We start from the raw sequence: 17,969 nt of genomic DNA, 5'->3' as shown, positions 1-17,969 counted from the left end.
AATTTCAAGAAACACATCGTTGGGTTGAAATTTTGTAAACTGGCTCTTTATTTGTGTGAATGTACAACACTGATTTATAAATAATAGGTAGAGAATTTGCTTCAGATTCACCCACAGAAAGGTAATGCATTCTTACTCACTGTGGATCATGGGCCTCATTTTAGCTTTCCCAAATATCAGTGCAATAAATGACAAGGGCAATAAATGAATTATGCACTGAAATGTTTTGCTGTCATTGTGTGTGTTGCATCCTGTTGAACAGGTAAACCTTAAGACTCATAACAACCATACAGCAGTGCATTAGAGGAATTATTTGAGGTTTCATAGATACGAAAAAAGCATTAACTTAGAAAATAAGTTATAATTTACAATCTATTTAAATGAAAAAAAACAACCAAGTCAATTATATTAATTATCTAAAGCACACTTTTAGGAGAAAGTTCCAACAGCACAGGTATTAAGGAAGTTAGACATGGCATCATGAGAAAGGTCCCCAAATTGTATGATTCATTAAGTCGTTAAAAAGGGGTCCAGATAACATGTAGTATATGATAGACCACAACAATACAGTCGTTGGAATCGGAGCACAAACACAGCACATGAGCTGTGTTGCTAATTGGTAGAATATGTAGCGGCAGCAGGAACCAGGTTTATACTAAAGAAAAATTAAATAACAAGTGGTGAAGGTTCACCTGTTTGACAGATCTATTAAAAACTATAAGAAAAAAAACTAAAATGTACGTCTTCAAGAAAAGAAAAGTGAGCTACAATTAAGGCTTTGTACCCTTGAAGTTACATATCTCTCGCCGTTGTGCCGTTTTGGTCCGAAGCTTAACCACACCGTGTGCATTCGGCATCGAGGCGGTTCCCTGAGGTTTAAAGTGCAAAGCCCTGCTGGCAGGGCGTAGTACTGCAGGCAGAGCGCGGCGCTGATGGTGATTGTGTCTCCTGCCCCGGCACCAGGCTCAGTTGTTAGGGGTGGAGTACAACGAGTGGTCCTGGGCGGGGGGGTTACTGGCGAACAGGAGAGGGGTGGTCTCTGAGCCGTACCAGCTGAATGAAAGGGGGCAGATCACCAGAGTTACCCTCAAACAATACATCTCTGTCACAGAGGGCAAACACAGGGCTGCCGTAACACTAATGACGGGTCTGCTGTTATGTACCAGTAGGGTAGTAGACTCAGTCTGCTGTGCCCTGGTACATTAAAAGGAGCAGACCCATCATTCGTGTGCTGAGCCACACCCATGTTTGTCTCCCAAGGTGCGTGTATGTGTGTTTAGTTTGTATAAGGGGCTGTGTTCTGCCGTACTTAATGATTAACGTCTACAGAGAGATCACGTTTGAATTCATCCTCAACAGGCAGAGAAACAAACTGAGCAACAGGAGGTCACACAAGTACACGACAACAAGTAGAGCACACCACTGGAGCCTGGCAGGGTACCTGGACTGAGGCCGCGCGCTGTGAGCCCAGGGCACCGGGGGGCCGTCCTCACTGCCCTGGGGGTGGTCGAAGAAGTACGGCCTGGGCCGAGCTCTGGGGTGGACGGCCATACTGCTGGGCTGGGAGGGGGATTCCTTTTCATTACGTGGCGGCAAACCGTTAATGGACTGCATTTACACAGCGTGTTTCTGACCAGGGGCCACTCAAAGCGCTTTACAATACTGCCTCACGTTCACCCATTCATGCACACATTCACCACCGACGGCCGTGTCGACCACGCAGGGCGACGGCCGGCTCGTCGGGAGCGGTCAGGGTGAGGCGCCTTGCTCAGGGACACCGCGACACTAGGAGGAGCCAGGGATTGAACTAGCGACCCTCCGGTTACCAGCCAACCCTCTCTACCCCCTGAGCCATATGCCGCCCAGTAGACTGGGATAATGCTACACATCATGACCCTCCTCCCTCCTGAGCGGAGACACTCACCGCCTCCTGAGCCGGCCACCGCACCCGGAATATGACCAGCAGCAGCGTGGTGGGCAGCAGCTCCCAGATGAGGAGGATGGTGCAGAAAGCCAGGTAGCCCCGGTCGCCCAGCTCACTGCGCAGGTCCGCCTGCAGGGGGCGACAAACACAAGGCGTCAGCAGGGGGCGACAAACACAAGGCGTCAGCAGGGGGCGACAAACACAAGGCGTCATCAGGGGGCAACAAACACAAGGGGGAGACAAGGCCAGGGGGGAGAAAAACACAAGGCCAGGGCGTCAGTAGGGGGAGAGAAACAAAAGGCCAGGGGGGAGACAAACACAAGGCGTCAGCAGGGGGAGACAAACACAAGCCCAGGCCATAAGTAGGGGATTCCTGGAGCTGATAGGGCTACAATGGGCTAAAGGAAGCTATTGAAAGGAACAATGAGATAAAAAGATAACATGTCTCATCTTGAGCCAGATGGAATCTTGGCAGTAGTAGTTGTATGGTAGGTATCAGGTGGATCACATGGTTCCGCATGAGACTCTGATTGGTCCATACCTATGGTCAGGCCACTAGCGCATAACTTAAAGCCTTGCAAGCAGGAACCTCTTGAGATCCAGATCTCTCAAACCCTCTGCCTTGCAAGGTAGCGTGACTGGAGTCCCGACTACTGATGGGTCCAGATATAAATAATAGTTCTGAGATCAAGGGGTGAGGAATTTGCCAGATTGTACTATGCTATAGAACGAGCAGACTTTGGTTGTTGAAATGATTCACACTCTATTAAAGCAAATGTACACTACACTCAATGTATTACGAATGGTACATTTGAGACACAGAAAATACTTAATACGACAACTTAATTTACTTTTACATTCAGGGCATTTAGCAGACGCTCTTAAACACAGCGACTTACAATAAGTACATTTGTCAGAACAGAAGAAAGAAAAACACATCGCTGGCGGTACAGTATTAGGATGTTCATAGAAACAAGTATCAAGCACCGACAATGGCTAGGTTAACCCATTCCCCGTATACAACAAAGACAGCTAGGATAAGATGCTAACCCGATGCTAAGCACTATTTTTAAAGGTTGTTTTCTGCTTTTCCCTTTGCTTTTTTAGTTATATGACGTGTGTATAAATGTTTTACGTCTGCTAAGCTAGAAAAACCTAAGTCGGAGCCAGGGGCAGTATTCGCGCCCACCGAGAAGGCCCCTCAATTAGTATGTGAAACAGCTCAAAATGTACTTCCAAAATAGCATGATATGGGATCTTTAACTAGATGCACAAAGCTGTGGTTTAACCCGCATGTCACAGATTCCAACCATCAACCCCAGGCTGGCTATTACCTGATCTGAGATGTTGTACCAGTCGAGGTCGTACGCCTCTACGCGATGGTCCCGCGACAGCACCAGCACCGTCAGGTTGTAGCACCCCCTGCTGGCGAACAGCAGGATGACCGCTGCCCCCAGGGCAGCAGTGACACACAGGGACGGGCACTGAGGGGGACACACACACACACACACACACACACACACACACACACACACACACACACACACACACACACACACACACACACACACACACACACACACACACACACACACACACACACACACACACACACACAGTAAATAACAGAAAAAAACAATGTTGACTTTGGAGGACTATAAGATCGGTCAATGGTACTCAAAACACCCATTTTACAGCGATGTAACATACCTATAATAATATTTACGAAGTCATAGTTTTTGTGACTTCATTGTCGTTATCTTGAGTTAATACTGCATCATGTTATTATTCTAATTGTTTGGGTGTAGCCTGTTTATTCATTAACCATCCATGTCTGTAGTTATGCCCATTATGACAATATAGATAAAACAAACTAAGAGCTTCACAATATCAGAAAGCATTAGTCCATCCCTTTCTGTAAATCTTCACATCCAGCACCGGCCAGCCACCCCCCCCCCCCCCCCCCCCCACACACACACATCCAGACATCCAAACCCCCCAACCCCCACACACAGACTTCCCCCGCCCCTCACCCTGCTGTGGAGAGGCGCCCCGTTGGGGCGGGAGTGCCTACTGAGCAGCAGCAGCATGGCAGCCAGCACCACGGCCTCCAGCAGGAACAGCAGGTCGTTGACCAGCACGCGCACAAGCACCAGGCTCCAGGCGCGCTCCGCGGCCCCGGGGCCCTCGCCGCCGCCGCCACGCCGGCCAAGGGCCCCGCACGCCACGTTCACGCACAGGAAGAGGAGGCTCAGGGCGCCGTACGCACACCGCGTCACCCACCTGGTGGAGAGGGAGAGGAGGACGCCTTACCGTCGACACAGTGGTGGAGGACACACGCACACACACAGACACACACAGACAGACAGACAGACAGACAGACAGACAGACAGACAGACAGACAGACAGACAGACAGACCTCACTGTTCTCTGGGGATCTACTTCACACTAGGATCTACACTGGGTGTGACACTGGGTTTGACAGAAGCTGTTGAACTCACATCAGTTTGTTCACGTCTTCCCGTTGCAGATCCTTCACTTTGAGCAGCACCTGGGAACGAGAGAAACCGAGAACGCACTCGGTTAGAACCTAGCAAATACTTTTGGATCAGATTAAACTATCCAACATGTTCATGTAGAAACACTCATCAGTTACACTGCCAAATATGTCTAATTTGAAACTTTTTCCCGGCATGATCCGCGAGTTCACACTGACCGAGGTAATGTGACGTCTTCATTAGGCACCCCGATTTACCCTCTCAGACCCTACACATATTGGGGGTTTAATTTTGATGCAATTTTGATTAGATGGCATCGCAGTACCCAGGGGCAGGACTTGGGTAGAGGTGTTGATGACGTAAAATGACCCAGAGCCGGGAGTTTTAAAATCAGGAAACAGCTGAGAGACAGCAGGTTAACTGGTCGTCAAGACAACAGAGGCCACGCAGCAATATCAACATGAGTAGTTCGATGAAATCCGCGAGTTGCTGACCATCATGGGAGAGAAGGTGATGCAGTCGCATTTAACGAAGACGGGGAAAGATGGTGCGAACTAGCAGAGCTCCTCGACGAAGGGGGAATATACCCCCTCGGTTTTACACAGGCAAGACAGTGAAATTGTAACATCTGCCAAGCAGCGACCGTACCTGCTTGGCAGTTCCAAAATGCCTAGTCTCTCCAACCCCGTGCTTGATTTCCTTATCCTCCGCCCTTATGCTTTTTCATAAACATTATCAAACTCCGCAATCTCGTCTGTCGCAACCCAGCCGTGGTCCGCTCCTCTGCTTCGCCTGGCCCCCGCCTCACCTGGGTGAAGTAGGTGTTGATGAGGCTCAGAGTGAAGAACTGCAGGCACACCGGGCAGCAATAGAAGAGCCAGTACACAGCCATGGGCAGCCGGTTAGCCTCCAGAGAGTTCTGGAAGTAGAAGGAGAAGAGCGTGGTGCGCAGCGCCGCCCAGAGCAGGCACAGGAACAGGAACACGCTCTGGAAGCTGAGCCGCTTGTGCCTTGAGAGCAGCAGCAGCCACAGCTGGGCGTAGACCGCCAGGAAGAGCAGGGCGTAGAGCGCCGTGTAGAGCGCCGTGAAGCCCAGCTGCACCGCCGGAGCCACCGCGGGACGCAGGGCCACCGGGGTGGGCTGGGGGCCCAGGGGGGCCGGAGCCCCCTCTGAGGTCAGCCCGGGGAGCATTGTGGGTCTGCTGGTCAGAATGTCCTCCTGGGTCCAGATTAATGACCACGCATCTAAGAGAGAAAGTACAATATGGTAAATAAGTTTGAGCTCAGTCACCCACATTATGAAGAGGGAGAGGACGGGTCTACACCTTATCACCAACACAGCGTCGGAGGACACACACACACACACCTCACTGTTATCTATGGATCTACGTTCAGAAGGGGATCCTCTGTGGGCCGATTTGACCACAGTATCAATTATAGATAAGTAATACGGATTATGAATAATCCATCTAATCTGTGTAATTTTAGCATTGCAAGATAAACAGAAGGTATTTATACACACCACTGTAGATATAGCCATGGTCTTTAGCGTCACTACACAGTTTAAATCTAATCTCCGTGGTGACAACAACATGTCAACCGGCAGCAGAAAAAAACGTACTTTAGCCTGAGGGTCCAGCTCACTGGAGGCGGAGTGATCTCATGTGTTGTCTGTCAGCCGGTGAATCTCCTCCGTTATCCTTCACCTCTAGCGGGGAGTGACCCTCATCCTAGCGGGGGTCTCACCGGCCGCTCTAAACGCTTCTTGGTGGAGAGCAGTGGTTGGTAAGCCGTCAGATAGTTCACGCCTGAGGTTTGTTGTTCAGACCTTCACTTCCGCCCTGGGTTAGGCTGCGCCGTGTGGGCGGGGCCTGCACCGTGTGGGCGGGGACTGCACGTCTCCTCCGCAAATCAGCGGCTTCAGGAAACCGCGACTGCTTGAATTCCTCGTTGCGTAGGAGATGTTGTTGACTTTAAAAAATCCTTGCCGTTTTTTTTTAATTCAAATCACGATTTTTAAAGATGAACAAGATTTAATAACAAAGATGCAAAGTGTACCGGCACGCAACCGCTCCACGTAGTAAACTTGTCTCGTCCTTATTTTTTAATTTGATAGTCGCTATACGAACAGCTTCAACTAAGGGGACGTTAGTTCGGACATGGAGAGGAGGAAGCTCCGCGTCAGGCTGGAGGCCAGTAGCGGCGAGGGGGGAGAAACCTGGAGACCGAGGAGGTCCTCGCGCCTTAAAGGAGCCGCCAGACGGCCGCTCGTGGAGGTGGGTAATTGCCACTCAAAAGCACTTATTAACGCCTCACATTCACCCATTCATTAACCGCCAGCATGTGTGTTAAACAACTACATAGTGTGTAGTTTGACACACACATGTATATTTGGATGTGTTAGACATGGTTTATCATACACTACACCCACCCACCCAAATACACCCACCTCCACCTCCGCAAGCGGTTAGAGGAAGAGGAAGGCTGCAGCCTTCCTCTTCCTCACCGCTCTGCGCGCCGCCACGTCGCTCGTGGACCAGGTGGCCTGCAGCCAGACAAACAGAGAGAGAGAGAGAGACACCGACACAGACAGAGAGAGAGAGAGAGAGAGAGAGGAAGTCCGTACTGAACTCCCTCCTGCAGAAACCCTTCTAAAGCGTTAAGAGCAGCCAGCGCCGTGATGAGCGGTAGTTTGAGCGTTAGGAAAGGTTAGTTTTCACTGTTTATTGAACGTTTAGGTGAATTCTTTGTTTTCTGCGCCGCGTCGTCAGACTGAAAGTGAAGGCGGAGCGACCATGGTAAGTTTAGAACCACGCAGTACTGCGGTTAATGTTATGATTTAGTAAACTCTCTCGCCTTAATGTTGAATACTTTCAAAACATTAGATCTTAAATCGTCCGCTCCCCCTCGCTGTGCTGCAGTCCGCCTAACTCTGAAATGCACATTAACTGGGTGATGCTTTAGTGGCAAGATGCGGTTTGGATGTTTGGCTCTAAGAGTAAGGACTGGACGCGTTTCCTCTTCCTCCTACAGGACCCAGATGTGACGGACAGTGAGCCGGAGGACAGGCCGGAGATGGAGCCGAAGGACGCTCACCTGCCTCCGGCTGATGACGCAGTGGAACAGGGGAAGGACGCTCGGGTAATTTGAATTCCCTGGCACCGAGACAGAGGGTGCAATGCGGCCAGAAGCAGGCCTAGCCTCTCGGTTGATTGGGAGGGGCAGACCCGGCATGATGACACATCTAGAGGGAAATGTTGTTAGGCTGTCGACATCTGTCACATTACGGCAGGCAGTCTGTTTGTTTAGAGGGAGCTTAGCGTGTTGTTTTCGGGGTAAGTGACATCTGATCAAAGTTACATTCTACTTACATTCTGATTGTCCTGTGAACAATTTAAATAAAGTAATCACTTGTTTGCATCGACAAATGTAACGATTCCTGGTGCAGTAGTCTTTGATCCTCCTGGTACTGGTACAGTATTACTAGTATGATCCTCTGTCTATAGCTGCTCATAACCAGTATAACACGTCCTCCCTATTTACATCTATGTGTGTGTTGTGGTTGTGGCGCAATCCAGCCATCTAATCAGACTGCGTCGTAGGTTCCGTGGTCGTGCGCTGTTCTCCTCGACCGCCTCTCGCCTGACGAGGAGAACGCCGCCAGAGACCTGGAGGAGCGCGAGGAGATGAGCCGCAGGGGGGGCAAGACGCTGGTCTCCCGGATCCCCACCTTCCAGAGCAGCCTGGGCAAGAAGCGGGCCCCCGGGGGGGGCCAAAGCGCCGAGTCGCCCCTCCCCAGGAAGGAGCCCCCGGCCCCTTCCGCCGACGTGCCGAAGTCGAAGCTCCCCGGGGCGCGGGAGCCAGCCGCCGCCGCCCCCCACCACCATCAGCCGATCAGCACCCTGCTTCCCAGATCGGCCAGCGCAGAGCCGGCCCCGACGCCGCCCGCCGAGGGCCCCAGGGCTCCAGAGCCGTACCAGTACCTGACCCTGACGCCGCGCCCCTTCCTGAGGGCTAACCCCCGGGTGCAGGAGGAGCCGGAGGAGGCCCCGCCCCTTGGCCTCACCGAGGCGCCGGGGGCCCGGGGGGTGGAGGGGGCCCCTGTGGGCTGGATGGGCCTCCGTGACGGAGACACGCAGGCCTACCGGGAGGACGTGACCCCCGCCCCCAGGGAGCTGTGGGACCTGGCCGGGGCCATCGACATCGCAGACGAGCTGCCGCCCTGGGGGTCGGAGCCCTGGAGGTACGACCCGGCGCTGGAGGAACCAGAGGGAGGGGAACCAGAGGTCCAGGACCCTCAGCCGGTCCGAGACCCTGAGCCGGTCCGAGACCCTGAGCCGGTCCGAGACCCTGAGCCGGTCCGAGACTCTGAGCCGGTCCGAGACTCTGAGCCGGTCCGAGACGCCGAGGCTGAGAAGCCCGCCCTGAGGAGTCCGTCCCAGTCGGTTGCAGAGAGCGGGAGCGGGCGCCAACAGCGCGCCCCCCAGGCGGAGGGTCTCCGCCGGCGGGCCGCCCCTGCGGAGGTCAGGTGTGAGCTGCACCAAGCCACCAAACCCCCCGCTGGGTCCCAGAGGAAAAAGCCCGCTGCCGCCGAGCGGAGCAGCCCCGCAGCCAAGGTGGGTCTCTCGGTGTTTGGTAAGACGGATGGGAGAGGAGGGATGGCTGGGAGGGAACGTGCACATCTGTAGATGTTGGGTAGCAGGTACCAAAACAGTGTCTGATGCGTTTAAATGTTAGGGCATTTAGCAGATGCTTTTATCCAGAGCGACTTACAATAAGTCCCTTTGTCAGAAGAAAGTGAAACAATATATCGGTGTCCGTACAGTGAGGATGTTCATAGAACCAAGGGCCAAGATCTAGCAATCGCTAGCATAACCCATTCCCCGTATAATAAAGATAGCTAGGAGAAGATTCTACACAATGCCAAGTACTATTTTTAAGTGGCAGGACGTACAAACATACAATAAGTGCGTGGAAAGGGGATGGCTAGGCAGAGTCTAGCCACCGTTGTTATTGCTCTATGCTGCGACCACCACCTGTCTCCAGCCACTAGTTGGCGACAGCAGGAGGAGAGGCCAAAGATCCACAGGACAGCGTTCTGCAGATGCCTTGGTTCATGGTTTCATTGAGGAATGGGTGTTTATCATAAGGCTGCTTCTAATAACATCGATAGCACTGGGAAGTAGTGCATCTGCAGCACTGGTGGGGAATGGAATGGACCCCGCCCTGTCTGAACAGCTTTGGCATGCAGCTGTTGTTTTTATCCCTCCGGTGTCTTCACTTGACTTGTGTTGCTTGAGTTCTTTCCTACCACCCTCCAGTCACATGGCCTACCCCCCCCTCCTCCTCCCAGACTCAGTCGGTCTCTCTTCTGTTGATGTTTCCCCAGAGGTCCGGCTGCTGCAGCTTGGTCCTGTTCTGCCTGCTGCCCGCCACCCTGCTGCTGGTAGGGGGCCTGGGGCAGCACGCCTGGCACTACGGCCTGCCCCGCTCCACGGACCACCTGCTGGCCCAGCTGGAGATGCACCGCCAAGAGGGCCTGGAGGGCTGGGGCCTGGCCGGGGAGCCCTGCAGCGCAGACTGCCGGTGAGGAGGGGGGCCGGGGCCATGGCAGTTTGTGAAAACGAGCGGCCTCTGCTGACTTCACTAGTGGCTTTGGCTCACTTCACCCCCATGAACATTGCTGATTTACAGGGGGGATTTCATGCCACCAGGTCTGGGGCTGATTAGCCGTTACAAGCCGTTTGAAAATCGGTCTTTCCCTGTGCCCTGGTGACATCACTAGTGGGCGTGTCCACCTAGATGTATGCTGGATAGATCGGTCAACGTGCCTACCCAGTGGACTGTGGCAAATGTTGCTCATCTGTCCGTCATACATCTAGGTGGACACACCCACTTCTGATGTCACTAAAACACAGGAAAAGGCTTATTTTTAAATGGCTGGTAATGGCTGATCACACTCCGCCTGGTGGGATAACATCACCGCTTTAAAGGACGGTTATTCACTTGTTTTGCCCTGTGGTGTTGATTTGATTTACAATGAGCTGAATCCTATCTTGTGAGATAAGATACTCTCAACCCAGCATGTTTGAAACAGGTTCAAGTGTTGAATATTAAGTGGCAGTGGTTATTCTGCATCAGTTATTATTCAGTTGGTTATTCTTTTGAATACCCATACCTTAGTTTTGCTGTTGCTATTATGGATCCCTTTATATATTTACACCAATACAAGGAAAGTATTGAATGTTGCATGGACATCCGCTCAAATACAAGTAGGAAGGAATGCGGTCGAGAGTGTAATCAGGTCGTTCTTTTTAAAATATTTTTCTTTAGATGAAATTTTAATTATATTTTTGAATATTGTATTTGAACTGTGTGACGGTTGTTTGACTGTTTTAAGATTGGTAGCGGACAGACGCTGTTAAAGGCAGGGGTGAAGCAACGCACACCCTGGGAACGTAATCGACCAATCAGAATCAGGTATTCAACGACGTTGCGGTATAAAACCCTGCCGTCCCCCCTCTCAGCGTGCATCTGGTGGAGAGCGTCCCCGTCGGTCTGTACCCCTCCGGCGTCCCTGGCCCCCTGCCCAGCATCTCCGAGACCTGGCTGCGTCTCCTGGGCCGGACCAGAGGCTCACTGTCGATCGCTGGGTTCTACGTGACGCTGAGAGACCACGAGGACCACCCCGACCCCACTGACGCCCAGGTCTGTGCGTGCTCTGGTGTTGTTAGCTCTCTTCACACATGTTTGGTCGTTACAGAATTAGGGATAGTTATGCGTTTGTGTGTCGGTATAAGAGTGGCAGGATTTAAATGGCGTTAAATGTACTTTCATTGCGTTTCATTCAATAAAAAAATGTGATACGATATTGTTTTGTCACCTCCATACTATTCTTAAGCCTGTTGGTTCATAATAAATGCTAATTTTAAGAACTTAATATTATATCGTGTTTATTTCAAGTTTACAGTAGGTCCAATTAATTGCTATATGCCAGTATATTAATATTATACAAAATATACATTTGACCTGCTGTGAACTCTGAAATCCAAACCCACCCAACATGGTGAGCAGTGAGTAGTGACTGATGACCGTGTCCCGTGTGGGTGACTGTCTCCAGGGGCGGGAGGTGTTCCAGCAGCTGAGCCGGCTCCCGGCCAGAGGGGTGCGGCTGCAGGTTGCCGTCAACGCGCCTCAGAGCTCCACCGTGGACACGGCCGCCCTGGCCGCCGCCGGTAGGTTGAGCTGACTGTCTGCCCTGCGCCACTTTAAATGTCTGCACCCTAGAGCTCTTAATGTCTGCACCGTAGAGCTCTTAGTGTCTGCACCGTGGAGCTCTTAATGTCTGCACTGCGCCACTCTTAATGTCTGCACCGTGAAGCTCTTAATGTCTGCACCGTGGAGCTCTTAATGTCTGCACCGTGGAGCTCTTAATGTCTGAACTGTAGAGCTCTTAATGTCTGCACGTGGAGCTCTTAGTGTCTGCACCGTGGAGCTCTTAATGTCTGCACCGTGGAGCTCTTATTGTCTGCACCGTGGAGCTCTTAATGTCTGCACCGTGGAGCTCTTAATGTCTGCACCGTAGAGCTCTTATTGTCTGCACCGTAGAGCTCTTATTGTCTGCACCATAGAGCTCTTATTGTCTGCACCATAGAGCTCTTAGTGTCTGCACCGTAGCGCTCTTATTGTCTGCACCGTAGAGCTCTTAATGTCTGACACTTAAATACAGCTGTTCTTTGACGCTATTGAGGAAATGTCCACTTTTCCTTAACAACAAACTCGCCACAGGAGCATCTCTTAAAACATGTAATCCTTACTGTACCAACAGCAAAATATTGGTTCTCTTTTTCCCACAAATGTACTTATTGTAAGTTGCTAAGGATAAAACGTTTGCTAGATGCCCAAAATGTAAATGTAAATGCAATGTCCTGCAAGATGACAAACCTGAATAAGCCGTAGCATGACTTGGCTGTATGAGCCAATCCATCATGTCAAATGTAGACGCCATCCACCAGAGATGTCCCCGTGGGGATTTGCTAATTACTCAACATATCGATATTCAGTTCGAGTCGCTGCAGGCGTCTCCAGGGCCCGTGTGAAGGCTGTCTTCTCCCTGCCGTAGGGGCGGAGCTGAGGGAGGTGGACCTCCAGGCCGTGACGGGGGGCATCCTGCACACCAAGCTGTGGGTGGTGGACCAGCAGCACCTCTACCTGGGCAGCGCCAACATGGACTGGCGCTCCCTCAGCCAGGTACACAGCGCCCAGCGCAGCGAGCACACGCTTCACACGCCCTAGTGCAGCACTCTGATGGATGACTTTCTTTAATTCCCTCAAAGCCCTCATTATGTATACATAGTGAGAGCCGAATTCCTTTCTCAAAGAGTCGTCTAGCGCAGCTGGTGGTGCTACTTAAAAACATGACGAACGACCCTTCCTGGCGTTGTCAGTTGAACCTGAAACTTCACCGGTTTGCTGCGGTTCGTATCAAAGTTTTACATCTGCTTAAGTAGAGCAGAAAACGACTTTCAATGCCGTTTTAGCTTTTTTTAAATGCAACGTTGTCATGGAATTCTATTTAATTTGGCAGTTAACAGCATTTACCTATTCTTACAGAAAAGAGAACTCACTACTTTCTACTTCATACTACTAGTTACTACATACTACTCGCTACTCATTGTGTTTATTTTCCAGTAATCTAGCAGTAGCTATTCCCTTTTCCCCTTTTGCAACTTAAGTTATTGCATAAATGGCGATATATATATAGTAGCGGGCCAGTGGGTGTGGGGTTTCCACGCCACCAAGTTGGACAGATAAAACAACACAGAGCGAGCAGTTCAAAGGGATGGTTTATTTACTTAGTAACCGAAACCACCCGGGTGGGAAAAGGGTCGTCCAACTCTTCTAGCATACAGTCCAATTCAGTCTAACACTTTTCCACCTATCTCTTTCCCTTAGGCCGTACCTTGCTTCCAGGCGATCACACAGGTCCTGCCTGTGCTTTGCGAGCCCTAGCTTCCCTAGTCTATCGTTTTCTAGCTCTTTTAAGCACCCCTGCTTAATGATCCCCAGGCTCGCCTCGTTAAGGGGAGGAAGTCCATGTATGGCTTGGGGGTGGAGCCAGCAGGTTGCCCAATGTCCCCCTTCAATCCCCACTCCCCTCCCTCCTCCCTGGCGTCTGCCACGATATATATATGCTTCCTAAATAACAAAGGCCACAATGTCTCAATACTTTTTTCATTACTCAATCTTCCTGGGACATAAATATTCAGCCTGTTAAGTAAAAACCAGCCGCATGTCATTTGACCCAGATCTGCCTAGCTATGATTTGCGTTCCTCTTTGTGTGTTTGAGTCTATGCTTGTGATGAATGCCTTTTCCAATCTACTCCCCACTGTTCTCCAGCCATTGGATGGAGCTCATTGGTGGATTTAAATACCCAGGAACAAATGCGTGGCGATAACCTTTGCCGTATTGGGGACAGAACCTTCTCTAGGGCAGCTTCCCCAAGACATCAGAGACTCAGAGTCTCTCCCAGCTTTCCAATCCCCCCTCAAGACCCATCTTATCTCTACTGCCTTCTCTTAGCCCCCCCATCCACCGGTGTGTCTGTGCTGTATGTCTGTTGTTTGTTTTACTACCACCGCCCCTCAGTGTAAAGAGACTTAGAGTCCTAGAAAAGCGCTATATAAGCCCCATTTAATATTATTATTATTATTATAACTGGGTTATGCTGTACATTTCGGATCAGTAGGGTGTGTGGGCTACACTGGCACTTCGTCTGTGGCAGTTATTTGCATCATTCCTGTATGAGGTCTACGGCACATTCGCCCGGGGCTGTTGCATATATCAACGACTGGTTTAGGCTTTAATAACGGCTTTAATAACGGCTGCTTTGACACGCTCACTGATTTGCATTGAACAGACTTTGCTTATCTGTTCAACATTATCGGGAACGGTTTCCTTAGTCATGCGTTCTAACCCCCGGTCCCGCCCCAGGTGAAGGAGGTGGGCGTGTCCGTGGAGGACTGCAGCTGCCTGGCCCAGGACGCTGCGCGTATCTTCGGGGTCTACTGGAGCTTGGGGGCGGAGAAAAACGTCTCTCTGCCGCCCTATTGGCCGGCCCGCCTATCGGCTCTGTCCAGCGCCCAGCAGCCACTGAACCTGAGCCTCAACGGCGTTCCTGCACGCGTCTATCTGTCTGTGAGTGTCTTATTTGGTGTGTGTGTGTGTGTGTGTGTGGTTGGACTGCTTTTATATGACACTATTCTGACCTGTGGTGGCCACTCAAAAGCACTTATTAATGCCTCACATTCACCCATCTATCACCCATCCATAGACCCATTCATTCACCTTCAGAGCAACCCATTGACCCTTATGTTTGAAGCACATCTTATGGGACAAAAATCGCACATCTTGTTAAAGTCAGAACTACTTGAACATAGCCTAATAAATAAAATATCAGTTAGCCTTTGTGCAGTCCCACAGCTGATAACACACGAGCTGCATGTCTTGATTCACGTCACTCATCCTATTCTATCTGTTTCCCCTCAGAGCGCCCCGCCCCAGATCACAGCCCGCGGCCGCACAGACGACCTCTGGGCCATCCTGTCCGTCATCTCTGACGCCCGCAGCTTCGTCCACATCTCCGTCATGGACTTCCTCCCGTCCTCCCAGTTCTCTGTGCCGGGCCGGTAAGCGAGCAGCACCTTCAGGCACCGTCTTGTCCTACACTCCAGCGTACGAGCAGTCCTATATGACCCATGGAGCGCACGCAACACATCCGTCAACGGCCTCATGCACCCTGACCTGACCCTCTCCCAGTGCAACCTGACCCTGTCCCAGTTCACCCTCTCCCAGTCCAACCTGACCCTCTCCCATTCCAACCTGACCCTCTCCCAGTTCACCCTCTCCCAGTGCAACAATACCCTCTCCCAGTGCAACCTGACCCTCTCCCAGTTCAACCTCTCCCAGTCCAACCTGACCCTCTCCCAGTGCAACAATACCCTCTCCCAGCGCAACCTGACCCTCTCCCAGTGCAACCTGACCCTCTCCCAGTGCAACCTGACCCTCTCCCAGTTCAACCTCTCCCAGTCCAACCTGACCCTCTCCCAGTGCAACCTGACCCTCTCCCAGTTCAACCTGACCCTCTCCCAGTTCAACCTGACCCTCTCCCAGTGCAACCTGACCCTCTCCCAGTGCAACCTGATCCTCTCCCAGTGCAACCTGACCCTCTCCCAGTGCAACCTGACCCTCTCCCAGTTCAACCATACCCTCTCCCAGTTCAACCTGACCCTCTCCCAGTTCAACCATACCCTCTCCCAGTTCAACCTGACCCTCTCCCAGTTCAACCTGACCCTCTCCCAGTTCAAACTGACCCTCTCCCAGTTCAACCTGACCCTCTCCCAGTTCAACCTGTCCCTCTCCCAGTCCAACCTGACCCTCTCCCAGTTCAACCTGACCCTCTCCCAGTTCAACCATACCCTCTCCCAGTTCAACCTGTCCCTCTCCCAGTTCAACCTGTCCCTCTCCCAGTTCTACCTCTCCCAGTCCAACCTGACCCTCTCCCAGTCCAACCTGAACCTCTCCCAGTCCAACCTGACCCTCTCCCAGTCCAACCTGACCCTCTCCCGGTTCATCTCTTTATTTCTCTCTCCTCTGTGGTTGCCATGGCTTCAGGTTCTGGCCCGCCATCGACTCGGCGCTGCGTGAGGCAGCGTGTATGCGCGGCGTGGAGGTCAAGCTGCTGGTGAGCTGCTGGCCGCAGTCGCCGCCCACCATGTTCGTCTTCCTGCAGTCGCTGAGCGTCCTGCGTCGCCCGCCGCTGGGCTGCCGCGTCGACGTGGTGCGTGGGGCGCTTCTTTACTAAGATGTCGTGTAGTGTTGTTGGGGGGTTTAAAGGCTGGAGCCCTCTTTAATGTGACCCATTATACCAGCAGGTGTGAGGGGGATCAGCCGTTGCAAGCCGTTTGGAAAGCGTGCCTCTACCTGTGTTTTAGTGACATCACAAGTGGGCGTGTCCACCTAGATGTACGACAGATAGATCAGCAACGTTTGCTGCAGTCCACTGGGTAGGCTGGTAGACTGATCTAACCAGAACACACCTAGGTGGACACGCCCACTTGGGATGGCACTAAAACACAGGTAGAGGGACATTTTCAAAACGGCTCGTAACGGCTAATCACACTCACACCTGGTAGTATAAAATGGGACCTTTTTAAACTGGATTTTTGTTGTGTTTGTTTCACTGATGATGTAAATGTTTGCACTCAGACTATCAGGAGGAGCGATCACCAAAGGGCCACGTGTATAATCGTTGAAACCGTTCAACGATTATGTGGTCGGGGATCAGGAAGCCCCGACCACATCCTTCCTTCTTCTAACAGTTGCCCTTTCCCCCGCCCTCCTCCAGAAAGTGTTCACAGTGCCCTCGACGCCTGAGCAGATGAAGATCCCCTACGCTCGCGTCAACCACGCCAAGTACATGGTGACAGACCGCGTGGCCTACATAGGTACCCCCGCTCTCTCTCTACCATGTGAACACACGCACACACGCAGGCAGGCAGGCATGCACAGGAACTGGTTGTTGAAGATAAACCTCATTGTTTTTTATTATTCCTGGTCTATCAAATCTATTGGCCAGGGAACATCGGACTAGCACATGAACCTATTTAAATCTTTATTTCAATACTAAATAAATTCCTAGTTAAATCTCACAGATTCATTGTACGTTACACTCGGTGCAATTTGGTCCATGATCAGCCGTCCCAGATGAAGATCATCTGTTATTCTAGCACAGGGCTGGCTCAAGATCAAGATTCTAAATTTCAGCCAAGTAACTGATTCACTAATAACAACGCATGTGACGCCCTTTAAACTCCCCGCTTGCCTGGGCACTCAGGGGGGATGAGGCCAGGGCTCCCTGATGATAAGCTAACGGCTGCTCTGTGCTCCAGGTACGTCCAACTGGTCGGAGAACTACTTTGTGCACACGGCGGGCGTGGGGCTGGTGGTGAACCAGACGGGCTCGGCCGTGGGCCCCGGCCAGGCCACCCTACAGGGACAGCTGGACGGCGTGTTCAACCGGGACTGGACCTCCTCGTACGCCAGCGCGCTCCCCGACGACCGGACAGACATCTGTCCGCTGCTCCACCACTAAGCAGACGACCGGACAGACGTCTGTCCACTGAGCAGACGACCGGACGGCCTTCCATCCGAACGCCTTTCTTACTGCATACATTGAAACCTGTCGAACACTTGGCACTATTTGCTGGCTTTTTATTTACCGTTTACAAATGTTTTCTTGAAGATATCCGCAATATGGAAGTGTTTGAAAGCGATTGGTTAGGAATATTTTTTATAATGCCTGGCGCATTTTGTATATTTGCTTATTGTTTGCAAAAGAATCTGTACATGGTTATGCTTGAAAAATAAAAGGCTGGACAAGCTATGGGCATCAATAACATTCACCAGCAGGTGAGGGACTCAGACTGAGAGGCTGGCAGGATTTTACACTCGAGGACAGTGAGTTGGTCTCTGCTCTGAGACTTG

At 51.6% G+C, this 17,969-nt stretch overlaps 2 protein-coding genes across 3 annotated transcripts; one reads left to right on the top strand and one right to left on the bottom strand.

Moving 5' to 3' along the window:
* Positions 1 to 16: 16 nt before the first annotated feature.
* gpr137 (G protein-coupled receptor 137) lies at positions 17 to 6,249 on the bottom strand. The gene is made up of 8 exons (XM_079745439.1): positions 6,044 to 6,249; positions 5,231 to 5,667; positions 4,426 to 4,475; positions 3,958 to 4,207; positions 3,259 to 3,408; positions 1,925 to 2,053; positions 1,442 to 1,560; positions 17 to 1,053 (listed from the first exon to the last, which is right to left on the bottom strand). Exons 2-8 carry the CDS (start codon positions 5,612 to 5,614, stop codon positions 966 to 968), a joined length of 1,170 nt encoding a protein of 389 aa, XP_079601565.1. The 5' UTR covers positions 5,615 to 5,667; positions 6,044 to 6,249; the 3' UTR covers positions 17 to 965.
* A 125-nt stretch (positions 6,250 to 6,374) lies between these two features.
* Positions 6,375 to 17,868, top strand: pld7 (phospholipase D family, member 7). Of its 2 annotated transcripts, none has more exons than XM_079745540.1 (12): positions 6,375 to 6,698; positions 7,456 to 7,563; positions 8,025 to 9,038; positions 9,812 to 10,008; positions 10,950 to 11,130; positions 11,543 to 11,657; positions 12,545 to 12,672; positions 14,418 to 14,621; positions 14,973 to 15,112; positions 16,098 to 16,263; positions 16,831 to 16,930; positions 17,375 to 17,868. In XM_079745540.1, the coding sequence occupies exons 1-12, from the start codon at positions 6,582 to 6,584 to the stop codon at positions 17,575 to 17,577; spliced, it is 2,673 nt and encodes an 890-aa protein (XP_079601666.1). In that variant the 5' UTR covers positions 6,375 to 6,581; the 3' UTR covers positions 17,578 to 17,868. The 2 variants fall into 2 exon arrangements, with proteins under 2 accessions (XP_079601666.1, XP_079601667.1); XM_079745541.1 differs by lacking the exon at positions 6,375 to 6,698 and adding an exon at positions 7,009 to 7,220.
* Positions 17,869 to 17,969: the final 101 nt, after the last annotated feature.

This window comes from Pollachius pollachius, assembly GCF_949987615.1.
Source record: "Pollachius pollachius genome assembly, chromosome: 10".
Classification (NCBI taxonomy): Eukaryota; Metazoa; Chordata; class Actinopteri; order Gadiformes; family Gadidae; genus Pollachius; species Pollachius pollachius.
This window is presented reverse-complemented; position numbering and strand designations above follow the sequence as displayed.

Excerpts from the sequence above, each read along its gene's own strand:
- gpr137 (XM_079745439.1), bottom strand. The coding sequence starts at position 5,614 with ATGCTCCCCGGGCTGACCTCAGAGGGGGCTCCGGCCCCCCTGGGCCCC. Across the intron at positions 3,409-3,957 it reads GGGCGCCTCTCCACAGCAGG|TGCCCGTCCCTGTGTGTCAC; the intron begins GTGAGGGGCGGG and ends TGTCCCCCTCAG. Across the intron at positions 1,561-1,924 it reads GGTGGCCGGCTCAGGAGGCG|CCCAGCAGTATGGCCGTCCA; the intron begins GTGAGTGTCTCC and ends TCCCCCTCCCAG.
- pld7 (XM_079745540.1), top strand. The coding sequence starts at position 6,582 with ATGGAGAGGAGGAAGCTCCGCGTCAGGCTGGAGGCCAGTAGCGGCGAG. Across the intron at positions 9,039-9,811 it reads GGAGCAGCCCCGCAGCCAAG|AGGTCCGGCTGCTGCAGCTT; the intron begins GTGGGTCTCTCG and ends ATGTTTCCCCAG. Across the intron at positions 16,264-16,830 it reads TGGGCTGCCGCGTCGACGTG|AAAGTGTTCACAGTGCCCTC; the intron begins GTGCGTGGGGCG and ends GCCCTCCTCCAG.